Below are 18,481 nucleotides of genomic sequence, written 5' to 3'. Positions count from 1 at the left end.
TGGCTTACACCAGACAGAAGTATATTTCTTTCTTTCTCAGATAATAATTCAGAAGTAAGCAGTCTAGGGCTGGTATGGTGGCTCTGGGAGGTCAGAGATTTATGCTCCTTCTATCTTTTTGCTCTACCAACCCCAGGGTCATGACCTTGTTCATATGGTCCAGGATGACTCAACATTACCACATGTGTACCTCCAACTGGTGGGAAGTGAGGAAAATGGGAAAAAGACATGACCTGAAAGTATTATGGGATCAGAACCCTAGTCTTCAACTGGACACATGGGTTACATTAAAATGTAAAAGTTACATTTCTTGTCTCCCTTGTGGATAAGTGGCCAATGGGAAGTGAGCAAAAGACATGTGAGCAACTTCTAGGTCCACCTTATAAACATGTTTTGAATATCAATATGTCCTTGCATGCAGAGTCAGGGAGTGTAGGATTGTGAAAGCCAAGGGGAGGGGTCTTCTGAAAGAGGGTGAGAGCTAAAGATCTTAAATCAGTGGCCCTCAGCCGGGATGGTTTTGTTTCCCAGGGGACATTTGGCAAGTTCTGGAGACATTTTTGACAACTGGGGGGAGGGAATGCTATTGGCATCGAGTAGGTAGAGGCCAGGGATGCTGGTAAACAATCTACAGTGCAAACCCTCCAACAACAAAGAATGATCTTGCCCCAAAATGTCAACATGCTGAAGTTGAGAAACTTTGCATGAGGACAGTGATTTTCAACTGGTGTGCTGCAAGAATTTTTAAAACATGCAATACCTGACTATTTAGTCAGGGGCACCGACCTCTTTTCCCTTAGTTTGTCAAATAAAAAAATGACAACAGCCAACACAACAATAGCCATCTGTCTTGAACCATCATATATGATAAAAGGCTAATATGCACATTGTCCCCTCCATCAGGAGTTCCACTAGGAGTTCGACCAAGGGGTGGGGCTGGCCAGCCAACTGCCTGTGACCACCCCCACCGCCCCCCGGGCCGCCCAGAATAGGCTGGCCAGGGCTGATTACATTATCTCTTAAATCTCTTCCAACTCTAAAACTTTAGGAGAAATATGAGTGCTTCAATACTGCAATGAAACCCAAAATTCCAAGTAGCTGACAGTGTGATCCCCATCAATCCTTGTTGCACGTGAAGTCGCATTAGGTCCAAGTCCATGGGGATAAAACAGAATGGGCATTTCTGCCTGTGCTCAATAGTGAGGAGGATCAATCGATATTGGATCTCGAAGTCTTTCAAAAATTTTCGTACACTTTCTACCCACACCAATATTTGAGAGTAGGCATGGGAGTTAGGGAAGATCTGAGTCCTTCTGGGTCATGTAAAAGCAAATATATGACTAAGAAAAAAAATATCCTTGTTCCACACATACCCATGTGACAGAAGCTTATTCTCACTTCCCCCTTTCTCCTCCCTCAGCCAATCTGCAATGAAAAAGGGTAAAATGGTGATGGCTTGGGACAAGTGACTTTGTTTGAAAGGCAAAACCGCAGGCCGGCGTTTGTGGGAGGAGGCAGACTAGGGCACTATTGCGAAGTAAAGGAGACTTAGGGAGGCCTTTGAGCGTTACTGAACCTGGCAGGGGAACTGGGGCCCCTGAACTCTGTCACTTTCTGCTGGGCTCTGAAAGCAGGAGCTTAGCTCTCTAATTGCCCCATATGCTGCTTTTATTTAGTGGCTCAGCTGGGTGGACTGAACTCTAGGAAGAGATGTATGCATGTTTAGCTACCTCACCAGATTGCTAATTTTCACTCTGGAAGCATCCATTATCATAATGACTGTCATCCTGAGACAGAGCGGCAGCTATTCCAGCACCAGGGCAGCAGCCCGGTCAGCACCAAAGCTCTCTACCTGCGGCTCAGGGCCTGGTAACCAGGAAGGATTTCCAAGAGCTGCTTTGCCCGGCACTCTCAGATCTGGGATAGAGGGCATGCTGGGCACTGGTCCTTCTCCACGTGGGGGAAGAAATGGAGTTCCTGGAAGAGTAGGTTTTCTTTAAAAAAAATTTTTTTAAATTGATTTTTAGAGAGGGAGGAAGGGAGAGAGAGAAACATCGATGTGAGAGTGAATCATTGCTTGGGCTGCCTCCTGCACACTCCCTACCAGGGATGGAACCCGTAACTGGGGATTGAACCGGCAACTTTTAGTTGCACAGGACCATGCTCAACCAACTAAGCCACATTGGCCAGGGCAACAGGGATTTTTGTATCTTTGCTGTATTCTCTCTGTATAACTTCTGTTTATAACTCCTCTAGCATGGACATCCAAATTCTTCTTTAACATAAAATTTACCATGATACAACTCCAGGGAAAATTTTTTGAAGAGATCAACATAGTTAAAAAACAACAACAATAACCTGTTGCAACTATCAGACCTAAAAATGGTAGAGTATTGTGTGTATTGTCTATATTGCTTACTGTATGAATAACAAAAACATGGGTCAAATGTACGTTTTTGGTCTACTTGATCACATGGGGAAATGAAACTATGGATCAAAATGAAGAGCCCAAACAAGACTTAATGAAGCAATGTTAGAAATAACAGCAGATTATTTAAGGGAAACTGTTTAGATGCTAAAAATGAAGTGTACAGCATTAGCTCTTAAAAAAATAAAAACCTCTGAAGAGTGAAGAGTAAATGTAGCTAAAATGTAATTTTTTAAAATATATTTTATTGATTTTTTACAGAGACGAAGGGAGAGGGATAGAGAGTTAGAAACATCAATGAGAGAGAAACATCGATCAGCTGCCTCCTGTACACCTCCTACTGGGGATGTGCCCGCAACCAAGGTACATGCCCTTGACCAGAATCGAACCTGGGACCCTTCAGTTCGCAGGCCGACGCTCTATCCACTGAGCAAAACTGGCTAGGGCGGGAATAAATTTTCTTAAGAAGTTCACATCATAGGGAGTCTGATTCTTCCTGACATTTTAAAGATAGCCCTTAAAATGAGAGAGAAAGGAGGAACTGGTTGTGACAAAAAAAAAAAAAAAAAAAAAAAAGAAAGAAAATGCTAGATGAAGCAGAACAATTTTTTTGTCTAACACTGAAAAACTTTAGAGAACTTAGAACCCAAAACATCCTATTAGTGATGGCAGGTTGATGGCCTAAGAAGAAAGGGAATTTTAGGTCAGGGACATTGTGCGCAAATTTGAAGCTGTGCTTGGGCATTAGAAGATAAGGCAGACAAATAATGGATTGCAACAGGATGAACTGCCCTGTGAGATGATCCTGGTCCCCTGCCCGCTTCCCAGCTGCCCTGAGGGAGCAGATCTGATTTGTTGTTTTTTTGGTTTTCCAATCACCTGAGCTCAAGTTAAGGCAGCAGAGCGGCCAGAGTTATAAACACAGCTCTGCCACCCACCAGGAGTGATGGCATTCAGAGTATTCTAGATATTTCCTGATGGTTTTCCCCTAATGATGCTTTCCAAAACCTATCACAGTGCTTGGGCACAAAATAGATGGTCAATACATGTTTGCTGAATTGAATTTGGAGAAGAATTTGGGGGAAAGTTCAAGGGGTGTTTCACGACTTCACTTTCTCTGGGGTCCTGTCCCTATCAGTGAGGGCCTCAGATGAAAGCGTTCAGGCCATCTCATCAATGTCTTCAGGTTGGCTCCCAGACTCCCCAGTTGGGTCAGGGCCCCAGAGAAGCCATGAAAAAGGAGTCATTTTTCCCCCTGAAGTTTCTCTTCATTAATAACAAGCACAGTTGAGTGGCAGTTACACACTTAGAAGCAAAGGATTCTGATTTTGTCTGCAGAACAGAGGTGTCTCCCCTCAGACCTCAGTTTTACCCCAGCAGGAAAAGCCACGGCTGTCTTGTTTGCAGCAACACCATTTTGATGGGTGACAGGAAGTCCTGTGACTTTTCTCACCACCTTCCCTGAGGATGCCACCTTTCAGCTACACGCACTTAGGTTATGTCTGCCCTCCCCCATCCAATCTAGAGGTGCTAAGAGGTTCAGTGCTTTCTTTCCTACTTCCCAAGGTCTTATCCAACTGCTCACAGCTGGAAGCAGTCTTTGGGGCAGAGCAGAAATAATGTACGAATGGTGGTCAGGGTTGAACACATATATCAGCCTGGGAATAAGTATATAAACAAAGCCCTTGTTATGAGGAGGGTGGTGGGAAATAATTTCTTACCCATCGCAGGTGGTGGTATGGGTAGTGACTAAGCATAGACTATTTGTTTTACTATTTTTGTGTGAAGGTACATTATTTACTGGGAACTATCAATGGCTGTGTTAAAAGGGCCACATGGAGGCTGTCCAAGGAAGGCAATATAATGATAATGGACAATTAATTATATTTAGTATAATTAAAAAAATATATAATACCCAAAGGACAACTAGAATGCATTTGACCTGCATTTTGTTCAGCATCTTTATGGGGAGAGAGAGTAGTATTGATGAAAAAAATCTCCAAACCTGTAGAGAATTTTTATGAGTTTATTTGAGCCCAAACTGACAGTGACAGTGCTGAGAAGCAAGATCTCAAAGGCTCTGGAGAATGACAGTTTCTTTTATGCATTTGAAATTGAGGGAACACATAAGGGAGATTACATGAAGGTGGGAGAAATCAAGGCAGGATTATGTGATTTCTTGAGGGTGGTTACATCTTTGAGGGGTTATTAATTCTGGCATTTCAAAGGCATATTAACCTAGATGCACAAGAACAATGGAGAAGGCTGGCTTAAAAACTCTTCCTTAGAGAAGTTATAGGCCTGGGGCATGACTACACACCATGACCTGCCCAGTTAGGAATTTATAGTTTATTACAGCACTCTCTTTTCATCCACAGTAGGATTCTATGTGCATCTGTGTTGGGGCTCTCACGTTGTCAGTACCTATGTATTTACTTGTTTTCCTTCAGCATAAAAAAAAAAAAAAATTCCGTGGTGTAACAGGTAATATGTGTGTTGCAAAAAAAACCGTTCACTTTGGAAAACATGCATTTAATGGCATATGTAAATAAAATTTAATAAGTTTTGCTGTTAATATTTACTATGGAGATAAATGTTCAGTAACTTTCAAATAATTAGAAAAATTTTTATGGTCTTATATTGTTACTCTTGCTACATGTTATGGTTCTATAGCTTTTTTTCCCAACAGAACTTTTAAAACAAAACAAACTCCAGGTTTTCCCCCCTTTCAGTTAAATATTTGAGGAAAGCAGAATATAAATCTAATTTCAAGGCAAAGAAGCACAAAGAAAGGAAGTCAAATGGAATAAGCCCTTGTTATCCTAACTCCAAACTGGCAATTTGAGCATGTGGAATCAAGTGCAGGATTTTCCATTCTATGCCTGGGAAAAAGGAGGAAGAGAAAGGGGAGGGGTAGGAAGAGGTTAGATAGTACAGTACTGACTTTTTTTTTTTTAATCCTCACCCAAGCATATTTTTCCATGGATTTTTAGAAAGAGTGGAAGGGAGGAGGAGAGACACACAGAGAGATATCAATGTGAGAGCGATACATCGACTGGTTGCCTCCTGCATGCATCCAGACCTGGCCTGGAACTGAGCCTGCAACAGAGGTACGTGCCCTTGACCCTTTAGTCTCCGGGCCAACGCTCTTTCCGCCGAGCCAAACTGGGCAGGGCCAGTCCTGACTTTGTAGGAACCTGGAAACATGGAGCTCTTGGAGGCAGTGAGAACGACCACTCCAGGGTTTTCTCCTGGCCGTTCTTTAGTGCCCAGTGAGATGTTGGGTGAACAGACTCCAAAAGTGCAGCAGTGCGATGTAGCCTGAAGCTAAAAGCAAAAGGATCTGATTTCCTCCCTTTTGATTGAGTACAGGGCCACTCACTTTGGGGTGCCTCAGTTTCCTTGTTCATCACACGGAGCAGTGCAGTGTGGGAAAATCCTCACCTCAGCATAGAGTTACCGAAAAGGAAACGGGGGCCTGAAGCAGAAACTGGGAGACCTGAGCTTATGACATTGGGTTCACAGCATAGCGGATATTTTTGGGTACAAGTTCTGAGAGGACCGAGGTGATTAGCCTCGTTAGCATGAAGGAAATCAGGGGTTGAGCAGTTTTCACGAGAGGAGCCAGGTGGCATTCTGGGGATTCAGACTGGGGATCTGTGGTTCACAAACCTTACAGTGACCACTGTTTGGGCCTTGGGATGGTGGTAACTGCCATTTGTAGTGTGTTTACTGCGTCAGGCTCCTTGCATAACTATCTCATTTAGTCATCACCTGAACCCAGTTGGAGCATCATCATCCCAATGAACAGAAGAGAAAACTGAGGCCGCTGAGATTAATTTGCCCAAGATCACTTGTCCGTTGCCTCACGTGTAAAATGAGTTAGTAACAGAACTAGACTCCATTGCCTGCTGGTTTGTTACAGAGTCGCCTGAGATAGTCATGAGCCACGAAGAGGCACAGCCTTGGGAATATAGGGTTCTGTTGTAAAGCAAGTTTTGCCTTTTCCCCTTGAATTTGGGTCTTTTTCAAGGCTTCTAAAGCGCAGGCGCGTGTGGATCGCGACCTCCTCCGGCGCCCTTTGCGCGGGCCACGGTCGCCCTCTGCCGACGCAGGAAAGGAACGCGCTGAGAGCGACTGTTTCCGGGCCTGAGAGTCCGCCAAGAAGCTCGCTGGCCTGTAGAGGGCGCCATCCGGTGGGCAGAGTAGCCCACTCGGCCGTCCGTTCCTCAAACACTTCCTGTCTGATCTCTATGATCCACCCGGTTACGTCACGGGAAGTTCCTGGAGTTTTTCAATTTATCGTAAACAAAAGGGATGTGCACCGACCCGGAAGTGGAAATTGGAACCGGGCCGGTGTAGCTCCGAAGGCCAGCGGTGAGGAGGCGGCGGGCGGAAGCCGTAGCCATGGCGGTGGCTGTGGCCATGGTGGGAGCCGTAAACGGGACGGAGCTAGGCCCCGCGGAAGAACTCGCCAAACTCGAGTATCTGTCTTTAGTGTCGAAGGTTTGCACCGAGTTGGACAATCACTTGGGGATCAACGACAAGGATCTGGGTGAGCTCGGGGAAGTTTCCGCGGCCTCCGGGTTTGGGGTCCAGGGAAGCGGAAGGAGAAATGGGTTGAGGGGCTGGGTGTGTGTCCGTAGGAATCTCTGTCTCTGTCAGAGACTTGGGCCCAGGAAACCTGCGGCCGTGGCCTCCGCATAAGAGCTCTCCCGGCGGAATTGTTAGATACCATTTTCCAGGCTGTCAGTGAAACCCAGAGCGGCCATCGCTGCTTGCTGTTTTCCCCCCAGCCTCAGAGAAATTAAGCAGCATTAACAACAGCAGCTGCGTCGTCGTCGTCGTTGTTGTTGTTATTGAGGATGATGATAATGATGGTAGACATTATTCTTCTTGCACCGGCTGCTTGTTGAGTCACTTTAAGGCAAAGTAATCAATACGCCGTTGTGGGATCTCTGGGGCGGCCTGACCTGGCCCAGGATATCCCACAATAACGACCTGTGAGGGCTGTTGTGAGGATCATGGGAAGGAAGCACTTAGCATAGCGATTGGCGTGTAGTAGATGGTCAAAAAGTCTTAACCACTGGCACTGTTGTTATTAAGTCCATTGTAGCCTGATGGCGTTTGGTTTTCACTTATTGTCATCAAACAGGTAAAGGCACATTCCAGCATGGAAATGGTATGTTAGGACTAATTTATGTTCGTTATTCAGATCTTCCATGTTATTGTTATTTGTTAGGATTAAAATCCGAATGAAATCATTCAGATATTCTCATAGGACTCACAGTTGGAGGCATATTATCTCAGCTTATCCTAAAATGCACTTCTCTTCTGAAAATCTCTTAATTATTAAATAGCTCTAACATTAGAAGTTTCAAAAACTAGGCAGGTTTACGGAGAAAAATTTGGGGGGCAAGTGAGTCTTTCATTAACTTGGAGATTGTACCATCCAGCAGTTGCCCGGCCCTCACATATAGAGTCTGCCTTTCCAAAAGTTGTAGAAAGCATCCTGTGCATGCATCCGATGCGAGTGTGTGTATGTGTGGGTGTATGTATGGGCTCATGCTTTCAGACATTGTAACCTCTAGCTAGTAGTTTCATGGAAGAGATTACGATGATATGGGACAAGGAGGTCTTCCTTACATTCACTCAGAGGCCTGGTGAGCTATTTTGTAGTGACAGCTTTTCATTTGTGAAAATTAACTAGAGCCCTGGTTGGGTGGCTCAGTTGGTTGGGGTATCGTCTGTACACCAAAAAGGTTTTGGGCACATACCTAGGTTGCAGGTTTGATCCCCAGTTGGGCTGCATACGGGAGGCAACCAGTCGATGTTTCTCACTCTCCCTTCTTCTCTCTCTAAAATTAATAAACATATTCTAGGGTGAGGATTTTGAAAAATGAACTAGAATAAGAATACCTTTCTTTTTACTAGATGGGATGCTGCCTGATTCATGAATCGTTCAATAAAGCCAATGATATCTTTTAAAAATTTAGCTGGAACCGACATGGATAATCTTGGTAGTCTAAGTTCTCTTCCTTTACCCTTACTGGATGGTGGTCTTTGGTTTTTATGACTTTGGATAACCTAGTTAGTTTTGTTTATAACATTTTTTAATTGATTTTTTTGCTCAAGTCTCCATTCTTGTTTTAATTTCTTTTCTCTCTTGCAGCTGAATTTGTGATCAGTCTTGCTGAGAAAAATACCACCTTTGATACTTTTAAGACTTCTCTGGTCAAAAATGGTGCAGAATTCACGGTATGTGTGTCTGGAGACCCCTGCTTTATTTTACTGTCACTATTGAATTTTAATTTTGATAGGATTTAATTAGGGTTTTGATAGAGAAAGGAGATACTTTGTACATACCAATCTGATACATCATTAAGTGTATAATTTTTTTTATTTTTCAATTACAGTTTATGTTCAATATTATTCTGTATCAGTTTCAGGTGTACAGCATAGTGGTTAGACAGTCAAGTGTAATGTTTTCATGCCACTAAGCAGTGGTGATGTAACTGGATTTCCTGTGACACTTTTCTAGAAAAATGGGGCAGGCAGGGATAACTACTCTTCTCTAAACCTTAGAGGACTTCCCTCTTAGTGTTTTAAGCACTGATCTAGGAGCTGACAATTTTTGTTCTGTTTGTTTTCAAAGGATTCTCTTATTAGTAACTTGCTGCGTCTCATACAAACCATGCGGCCTCCAGCAAAGCCTTCTACTAGCAAAGGTGAGCAGAGCTGCTAGCTGAGCTTAGCCTCCAGAATGGTGTAGACTGTCAAGCATTCTGTTTCTGGTTTGATGCAAATCTAGTGTGGAAGTTCATTTGTTAACCATTAAGAATATTGTATTTGTTTTGCTTGTTGCAGCTGCTGAACAAGTAAATGTTGTAGTAAAATTTTTCAAATGACTTAAAGTTAAAATTGTGAGGATTATAAGACATAACCAACCAAATGAATACTGATACACTTCCCGATGCCCACATAGTTTGTTGAGGTTTTATAATCAACTAGGGGCCCAGTGCATGAATTCGTGCACCTTGAAAGGAACTGTGGGCCGTGAAGCTGCAGTGGGCACAGGGGCGGGTCTCGGCTCATCCTCCGTGCTCCCACCATGGCCCCTGGTCCCCTGTCTGCCGGCAGCCCCGCTCTCACCGCTGCTGCTCCCACAGCTGCTGCTGACGGTGTGGAGCGATTGGGCCTGGCACCAAGGAGCGGGTGCGAGTGGGGCTGGTGCTGTAAGTGCGTGTGAGCGGTGGCTGCTGCCCAGATCGCCCCTCAGGAGCAGAGGGAGGTGGAGAAGCCCTCAGGGACAATTGGGGCTGGCAACTGCTGCTCACACCCGCTGACGGCGCTGAGCGGTCAGGACCAGCACCAGACGCCGGCAGCAGGTGTGAGTGCCAGGTAGAACCGTGGCATGCAAGAGCAAGGAATTTTCAGTAACCACCAGAGGCTCGCCCCGATGACAGCGACTGGCGCCCTGCCTTGGTCTGGTGCCCCCACTCACCTGCTCCACCATTCCACTGCTACCGATGCCCGCCATGTTCCGCACGCACCTCCTGGTGGTCAGTGCGCACGTCATAGTGACCTGTTGTTTGGTGGTTCTGCCGTTCGGTCTATTTGCATATTAGAGTTTTATATATAGAGTTTTATTTTTAGAAAATTAAATTATGTTTCTAGTGATATATAAGAGTAATATGTAGAAAAGTTCCATGTTCTGCTTTTAGTTTGATGCAAATCTAATGAAGTTCTTTTGTTAACCATTAAGAATATTAAATATATCTTTTCTTTTAAATTCTTTCATGAAACAAGATCCAGTTGTTAAACCCAAAACTGAGAAAGAAAAGCTGAAAGAACTCTTTCCAGTCCTTTGCCAACCAGACAACCCTTCTGTTCGGGTACTGATACCATTTTGAGAATGTCTACTCTAACTGCATGTTACCCCAACCCAGTCTCTTTTCTTTGTCTCATTAGTTAATTTTTTTCTTTCTCTCTTTTTCCATTACTTATTATTTTAAGTTTTTCTTTATTGTAATATATTTTTCGAAGTGAAAATATTTGATCATTCCTGAGCATGTACTACATATAGAATAATGTTAAAGGGTTCAAGAATGATATTTGAAGGAAATGAGATTAGGAATTGTGGAAAGCTGTGAATAGGGATATGAAATAGGTATGAAATAACTTAAGGTTCTGGAACAGATGTCTGATGTGTAAAATTAGATTTTTTGCTCCATTACTTGTTAGAATGTCTAATTTTTGAAATGTTTTGGTTTTAAAATTTTATTTTAGCAAGTATTTATTGAGTATCTACTATGTGCCAAGCACTGTTCTAAGTACCAGGGAAACAGCAGTGAACAAGGTAGATTAGAGTTTCTGCCCTCTTGGAGATGGTTACATTCTAGTATTGGGGTGGGGGCAGGAAATAAATATGTAAGCTCCTCTAGCAGAGAGGAGACAGGCAATAAACAAATAAGTAAGTACATATGTGTATGTAGCTGACAGGGGTAAGAACTATAGAAAAAATCAAGCAGGTGAAAGGGGAGAAGGAAAAGCAGAGGGAGAGTTGCTTTTTAAAAATTTTAGCATCTATTTTCTATTTATAATCTTTATTTGCATTGCTTTCACAGAAGGGGTGATATCTAATTTCCTTCCATAGCCTTGCATTAAGGAGAAAGGGGATTTGCCAAATGTAGAAGTGACTTCCAAGAGCCTTTGCGCATACCTCTGCCTCTATCTCAAATTGTGTTGGGAATCTCCACCTTCCCTCTGCCCCCGCCCCCGCTTCCTTCACATAAGCAGTTAGCAATGTGGAGACTGTCAGACTTGTAGTACCTGAAGTACAGATTTTTTTTTTTTTTTTAAATATATTTTATTGATTTTTTACAGAGAGGAAGGGAGAGAGATAGAGAGCTAGAAACATCGATGAGAGAGAAACATCGATCAGCTGCCCCCTGCACATCTCCCACTGGGGATGTGCCCGCAACCCAGGCACGTGCCCCCGACCGGAATCGAACCCGGGACCCCTGAGTCCGCAGGCCGATGCTCCATCCACTGAGCCAAACCGGTTTCGGCCAGATTTTTTAAAATAAGTGTTTATTTGAGCCAAACTGAGGACATTGTCAGAAAACAAGATCTCAAATGCTCCTGAAGTACAGATTTTGAGTGATATTCTCTCCCCACCTCTTCTTCTTCTAACTTTTCTCCTCTGCCTCTGTAGACCATGCTGGATGAGGATGATGTGAAAGTCGCTGTGGATGTCCTGAAAGAACTGGAGGCTTTAATGCCCAGCGCAGCAGGCCAGGAGAAGCAAAGAGATGCTGAGCACCGGTTTGTCCTTGATGTCTTATCTTTTGGAAGTTTAGCATACTATGATAGTTGAATTTTGCGGACCAGCCAAGGAAAATTTTGGGCTAGTTTACAGAATCTAGACTGGCCATTACCATGTTGTTAGATCTATTTTTATTGCTCCCTGGCAGGAGTATGTATGCAGCAAATGCTAAGATGTTCAGAAGATAGAAGTATGGGCTCAGAGGCTGAATATGTTTATGGCCTCGTTCTTTATTGATCTGCAGGGATGTCATAGTTATTGAAACTGTAGTTCAGTTTAACTCTTAGAAGGCACTTAACCAGGTGCATGGCACTGTGCTGGGTGCTTGGGGATACAGAGATGGAATTGGGCTGGTTTCTTTTTTACACAGGTGTCTGTTGATTTGTTAGGGACAAGACAAAGAAGAAGAAGCGGAGCCGGAGCCGGGACCGAGACCGAGAGCGTGACCGTGATCGTGATAGAGAACGAGACCGTGATAGAGACCACAAACGGAGACACCGGTCCCGCTCTCGATCACGTTCCAGGACCCGTGAGAGGAATAAAGGGAAGTCTAGATATCGGTCCAGGAGCAGAAGTCAGAGTCCCCCCAAAGACCGGAAGGACCGAGACAAGTATGGGGAGAGGAATCTGGACAGATGGCGGGATAAGCACGTGGACCGCCCTCCCCCGGAAGAGCCTGCTATCGGGGACATTTACAATGGCAAAGTTACCAGCATCATGCAGTTTGGATGCTTTGTGCAGCTAGAGGGACTAAGGTAATGGCGAGTGCCCTTCTTTCACACCAGTAATGGGCAGAATTTCTTTATCACTGGGGATTTTCACATTATAGAAAGTTATTATGATTAATGACACTTAAATCAGCCATATCAGTTGATTAGAAATTGACTTCGTGTTTGAAGTGTTGCAGAGCCATTTCTTCTTTCCTTGGTCTTCAGGAGATCTGCCCTTTGGCTGATTGAGACAGATAAGAGTCTGCTCAAATTTTTTTAAAAATATATTTTATTGATTTTTTTACAAAGAGGAAGGGAGAGGGAGAAAGTGTTAGAGACATAGATGAGAGAGAAACATCAGTCAGCTGCCTCCTGCACACTCCGTGCTGGGGATATGCCCGCAACCAAGGTACATGCCCTTGACCGGAATCGAACCTGGGACCCTTGAGTCCGCAGGCCGACGCTCTATCCACTGAGCCAAACCGGTTAGGGCGAGGCTGCTCAATTCTTATTCCCACTGCCTCATGTTTTTGGGAGGGAGGGTGGTAATACTATATGCTATTATTTGACCCCCTTCTTGTTACTTTCCTCTTGAGCTTAAGACCATTTCCATTTGTTCAGTTCCAACAAGGGTATAAGTCTGTTGGGAAAAGGTATTTTAGACATGCTTTGGATGTGTCTGACTCTCCCTCAGGAAGCGGTGGGAAGGCCTGGTGCATATTTCTGAGCTCCGGCGGGAAGGCCGTGTCGCTAATGTGGCTGATGTGGTGAGCAAAGGCCAGAGAGTCAAGGTCAAAGTGTTGTCCTTCACTGGGACCAAGACCAGTTTGAGCATGAAGGTAGGTGAGATATCCAGCCTGTTACCACATCTGATGGCCCAGGACACATAAGAGGACAGCAAGTGAGCTAGCTTCATTTTCTGTGTGCCTTAGGATGTGGATCAAGAGACTGGGGAAGATCTGAACCCAAATCGACGACGAAATCTTGTAGGGGAGACCAACGAGGAGACTTCTATGAGGAATCCGGACAGACCCACTCACCTCTCCCTCGTCAGTGCCCCTGAAGTAGAGGATGACTCGCTGGAGCGCAAGCGCCTTACCCGCATCTCTGACCCAGAGAAGTGGGAGATCAAACAGGTTGGGGCCATTTGCTTTCATAGCCACATAGCCTTTCAGTATGTAGCATGGTGGTTAAGAGTGTGGGCCCTGGAGCTTGATGGCCTGGGTGACTTCTGGCTCCTTACTAGCTGTGTGATTCTAAGCCAAGTTATTCTCCCTCTTTGTGCCTCGGTATGCTTCTCTGTAAAAACAGCCGGTGGTGGACTTGTGGGCACTAAATGAGTTAATAGAAGTAAAACTCTTAGGTTAGTGCCTGCACATATGGTAATGCTATGTAAATTTTTGCTCTTGTTTTTATCATTCATCAGTAAATATCAGAACCACGGGTGTCCCAGGTACTATGTAGAAGCTAGGGCTACAAAGACATGGTTCCTGCCTTTGAGGAACTCCCAAGTCCAGTGGAGGAGACAAATTGAAACCAAAAATTGTAAAGGTTTACATATTACATAATAAGGAATGTGTAGAATGCTATGGAACCAAGGAAAGGAGCAGAATTAGCAGATAACTCTTCTGGGGAAGAGACACTTGAGCCAGGCTTTCGGGCACCATGTTGTCTTGTCCCCCAGGGATGGGATTTATGATGTTTGAGGCTCTGCAATCCTGGGTTAGAAGAGAAAAAAAACCTTGGTTTTCTACATGAAACCTCTGTATTAATTCTTCTACAAAAGAAGAGTTTTGATCTTAGCAAGTTACAAATGCTGCTTTCTGTCCTTTGGCTAGATGATTGCTGCTAATGTTCTTTCCAAAGAAGAGTTTCCAGACTTTGATGAAGAGACTGGCATTCTTCCTAAAGTAGATGATGAAGAAGGTAACTAGCCACTGGGACTGAGCAGGATAATGGATTGGGAGGAAAGTTGGAAAATTGAGCTATTGGATCAAGGTGGTTTATTTGTAGTTTAATCCAGTGGTTCTGAGTCATTTGTTCCTTGGGTCTCACCACTCATCTCTCTAAGAACAAGTGTCTCTCCAGGATGGAAGCAAAAAAATTCATGTTTCTGGCAAACATTTGTATATTATTATGCTTGTTGCTTATAATAAGTTTTCAAGATAGAAAATGTTTAATTATATTTTGAGGATTAAATTTGATCTCATATTCTTCGTAATTGTTCTGAAAACCCTGGGTCCACTTAGATGAACTCTGAGTTGTCCTAGAAACAATTTTTAACTCAGTCCATTAACAATTTTTAAAAATTGTGAAATAAATCCTGTAATGGAACATATATAATTTATATAACAACAGTAAATGAGCACCTACTAAGTGAACATCTACACATCTACCTACCAGTAAAGTAGAGCTTTACCAGCACCTTTGACGCCCTACATGCCCCTCTGATTAGATCTTTCTCCTTCCTCTGTGCATCCACCCTCTTAAATTTTGTGTTATTCATTTTCTCACTTCTTATTAACATTTTACTCTCTATATATTTGTCCCTAAACACTAGTTTGTTTTTGAACTTAATTTTTTTGATTCATTATCATTCTTTTGGTATTTATCTATGTTGATTTTTATAGTTGTATTTCATTCATTTTCATTGCTACAGAGTGTTGCTCTATCTAAATTTACCATAATTTATCTATTTTACTTTTGATGGCATATGGGCTGTTTCTGGTCTTTATTTACCTTTATGAATAATACTGTTAAAAAATTCCTATACTTGTCTCTTGCTGCACATATGCAAGACCTTCTCTTTTTTTCCTAAATATTGAGGAGAAGAATTACTGGGTGGTAGGAATGTGCATGTTCAACTTTACCAGCAGTCCAAATTGTTTTCTGAAGTTTTTGTACCAATTTCCATTTCTAACAGAAATGTGAGTGAGTTTCTCTTGTTCCACATTAAAAAAAAAATAAAAAAAAAATATATATATATATACACGCACACACATATATATGTGTTGATTTCAGAGAGGAAGGGAGAGGGGGAGAGAGATGGAAATATCAGTGATGAGAGAGAATCACTGATTGGCTGCCTTTTGCATGCCCCCCACTGGGGATCGAGCCTGCAACTGGGCATGTGCCCTTGACTGGAATCAAACCTGGGACTCTTGAGTTCATAGGCTGATGCTCTATCCACTGAGCCAGACCAACAGGGCCCTGTGGCTCCACATTCTTGGCAACATTTAGTATTGTCCCTTTGTCCAACTTAATTCTTTTTGTGTGTGTGCAACTCTATTGTGGGTTAAGAGTAAATTCTATAATTAAGTTGGATGGCAAGTACCTTAGTACCATCTAGAACAGGGATGGGCAAACTTTTTGACTCGAGGGCCACAATGGGTTCTTAAACTGGACCGGAGGGCCGCAACAAAAGCATGGATGGAGTGTTTGTGTGAACTAATATAAATTCAAAGTAAACATCATTACATAAAAGGGTACGGTCTTTTTTTTTTTTTTAGTTTTATTCATTTCAAACGGGCCGTAGTTTGCCCACGGCGAATATCAGAGCAGCATTTCCCACAGGCTTAATGTCTTTGAAAGTGGCTCTGGTTAGTTCTTGGTGGGAGCACAAAGGCCCTGAAAATGGCTGGAGTCCTGGGGTAACAGACACCTGGGTGTGGTTTTACTTGCATTTCTGTCCTTTTGACCTTGGGAGCCAAATTTGGTGATGATTTCTAGTGCTTATGGAAATTAATTCTTTTGATGAAAATGGTTGGTCACTTCTCTCTTTTGTTTTTGACTAATTCTTCTTTTTGGGGGGACTTTTAGATGAGGACCTTGAGATCGAACTGGTTGAGGAAGAGCCTCCCTTCCTGAGAGGGCACACCAAGCAAAGCATGGACATGAGCCCTATTAAAATCGTTAAGGTGAGAAATCTGGGACTCTAATCTGGACTTGCCAAGTGAACTTCTTAATGTAACAATTCAGTTTTCAGAGCAGTTTATTAATCTGTGTAAGCAGAACTCAGACCACAGGAGGTAGTATTGACTGTTGATTGGGGTCTAGAATATTTTTGTTTTAAAAGGATATTGACCCTGCTTTTGCCTTTGTAATTCTTTTACTTACTTTCTTTCTTTTTTTTTTTTTTGAAGAAGCAGAGATAAATATGTGTGCTTGATCTACCATCACAATTATGCCAGGCCTTAGGGCTTGAATCATAACCTTGCCTATTCAAAGGCAATTTGGAAGGGTTCACTTGCTGTTGGCCCCTAACGTAAAGCTACTAGCACTGGGTGTTGTGGCCTATCTGTCAGGAGAAGAATTCGTGGAACAGTTAAGATAAAATTTTAGATTTGGAAAAGGGTTTTCTTAAAGGTCTCTCAGCCCAGCCACCCATTCAGTGCTTGTATTCACCCATGTATCCTTCTTCAGTGTTCCTCCATGTGGTCTTCTCACATCTGCTTGACATTGTTGGTGATAGGGAATTCACAGCCCTAAGGAAACTCATTCCACCTGCAGGTGGATCTGATCATTTGTTCTTTAGGTGGAACTGAAATCTGTCTTCCAGAAGTGTCCCCAGTGGTCTTCATTTTAGTTCTTGGGTCCATACAGAAGAATTTTTATTCCTTTTTAAAAAAAAATATTTTTATTGATTTCAGAGAGGAAGGGAGAGAGAGAGAGAGAGAGATAGAAACATCAATGATGAGAGAGTATCATTGATTGGCTGCCTCCTGCACGCCCCCTACTGTGGATCAAGCCTGCAAGCGGAGCATGTGCCCTTGACCGGAATCTAACCCGGGACCTTCCAGTCTGCAGTCCAATGCTCTATCCACTGAGCCAAGCCAGCTAGGGCTTTATTCCTTTCTTACATGTTCTATCTCTCTTGGGGTTCTCAATTTTAAGTCAACATCCACAATTCCTTCAGTGATTTATTATTGTCCTTGTTCATTTTCTCTGAATTAGCTACACTTTCTTTCACGTAGTCTGGTATGTTGATATGAACTGTTTTTTAGGTGAGTCTTATTCTTTAGGTTCAAGTGGTTTAACATCTACATTTTCTTTCCTGGACATCTAATGCACGCTGAGATCCCACTCTAATGTTGCTTTGTCCTCTTGCATTAGAATCCGGATGGCTCGCTCTCTCAGGCAGCCATGATGCAGAGTGCCTTGGCCAAAGAAAGACGGGAACTCAAGCAAGCCCAGCGAGAAGCCGAGATGGATTCTATTCCCATGGGACTCAACAAACATTGGGTTGATCCTTTGCCTGATGGTAGGACCCTAGGAGTGTGTGTGTGTGGGGGGGGGTGAACTTAAAAAAAAAATCTGACCCTTTAAAGTATGCTGGGAGGGGCACTGCCAGCACATACCAAAGATTTAGCCTTGGGTTTGGTGATTTGCTTTTTCCTTTAGTTAAAGCATGTTTTTTTAAAACAAATGTTTAAAATAAAAAATGTTTTAGTAACCCTGGTAAAATTATTAAACTGGCTGAGTTTTTCTACTGAATAACTTAAAAATAATGCAGCTTTGAAACTTCCCTTTTCATATAATTTTTTGTATAATAAATATTAACTAACTGCTGGATATAGTCATGACAAGTATTTTGTTAATTTGTGTTAGGCAACTGGGGATACAGCTGCTTTGATGAGACAATTTAGTGGGGAAGGTTATGTTTATCAAATAATTACCAAATAACTAAGTCATGACCAGTGCCATATGAAGAAGTACAGATAGTGTAGTTGGCTGCAGTGGGTCACTTCCCTGGGAAAGTCTGTTAAAGGGGGCTGGGGAGTGTGTTCTGGGTTGAGGAATAGCCTGTGCTGAGGCTGTGAGGTGGGAAAGAAGGCGTGTGGCTGGAATACAGAGTAATGGGTGAGTAGTGGGGGATGTAGGGTGGAAGGCTAGGACTTGGTAGATGGTATTAAGAATTAGGGCTAAATTCTGAAGTTCACTGGGAAATGTTGCATAGTTCCTTTTTTTTTAATAATATATTTTTAAAATTGCCATCAGAAAGGAAGGGAGGGGGAG

General features: G+C 43.1%; 1 protein-coding gene across 2 annotated transcripts in view; it reads left to right on the top strand.

Annotated features, from left to right (window-relative positions):
- The first annotated feature begins 6,759 nt into the window (after positions 1 to 6,759).
- Positions 6,760 to 18,481, top strand: part of DHX8 (DEAH (Asp-Glu-Ala-His) box polypeptide 8) — a 28,417-nt gene continuing 16,695 nt past the window's right edge. The window contains exons 1-11 of one of the 2 annotated variants that reach the window (XR_001363933.1): positions 6,760 to 6,983; positions 8,601 to 8,686; positions 9,084 to 9,156; positions 10,238 to 10,323; positions 11,646 to 11,755; positions 12,146 to 12,511; positions 13,161 to 13,305; positions 13,399 to 13,602; positions 14,305 to 14,392; positions 16,286 to 16,383; positions 17,579 to 17,726. Coding sequence is in view for 1 of the 2 variants with exons in the window: in XM_005875667.2 (XP_005875729.1) it covers positions 6,836 to 6,983; positions 8,601 to 8,686; positions 9,084 to 9,156; positions 10,238 to 10,323; positions 11,646 to 11,755; positions 12,146 to 12,511; positions 13,161 to 13,305; positions 13,399 to 13,602; positions 14,305 to 14,392; positions 16,286 to 16,383; positions 17,579 to 17,726 (1,552 nt within the window). In the remaining variant the exon portion in view is untranslated. The remainder of the gene's footprint in view (positions 6,984 to 8,600; positions 8,687 to 9,083; positions 9,157 to 10,237; positions 10,324 to 11,645; positions 11,756 to 12,145; positions 12,512 to 13,160; positions 13,306 to 13,398; positions 13,603 to 14,304; positions 14,393 to 16,285; positions 16,384 to 17,578; positions 17,727 to 18,481) is intronic. The other variant, XM_005875667.2, reaches the window with a different exon arrangement.

The sequence above is a fragment of the Myotis brandtii genome, unplaced genomic scaffold (genome assembly GCF_000412655.1).
Source record: "Myotis brandtii unplaced genomic scaffold, ASM41265v1 scaffold469, whole genome shotgun sequence".
Classification (NCBI taxonomy): Eukaryota; Metazoa; Chordata; class Mammalia; order Chiroptera; family Vespertilionidae; genus Myotis; species Myotis brandtii.
The sequence above is the reverse complement of the archived record's forward strand: the minus strand, read 5'-3'. Positions and strand labels throughout refer to the sequence as shown.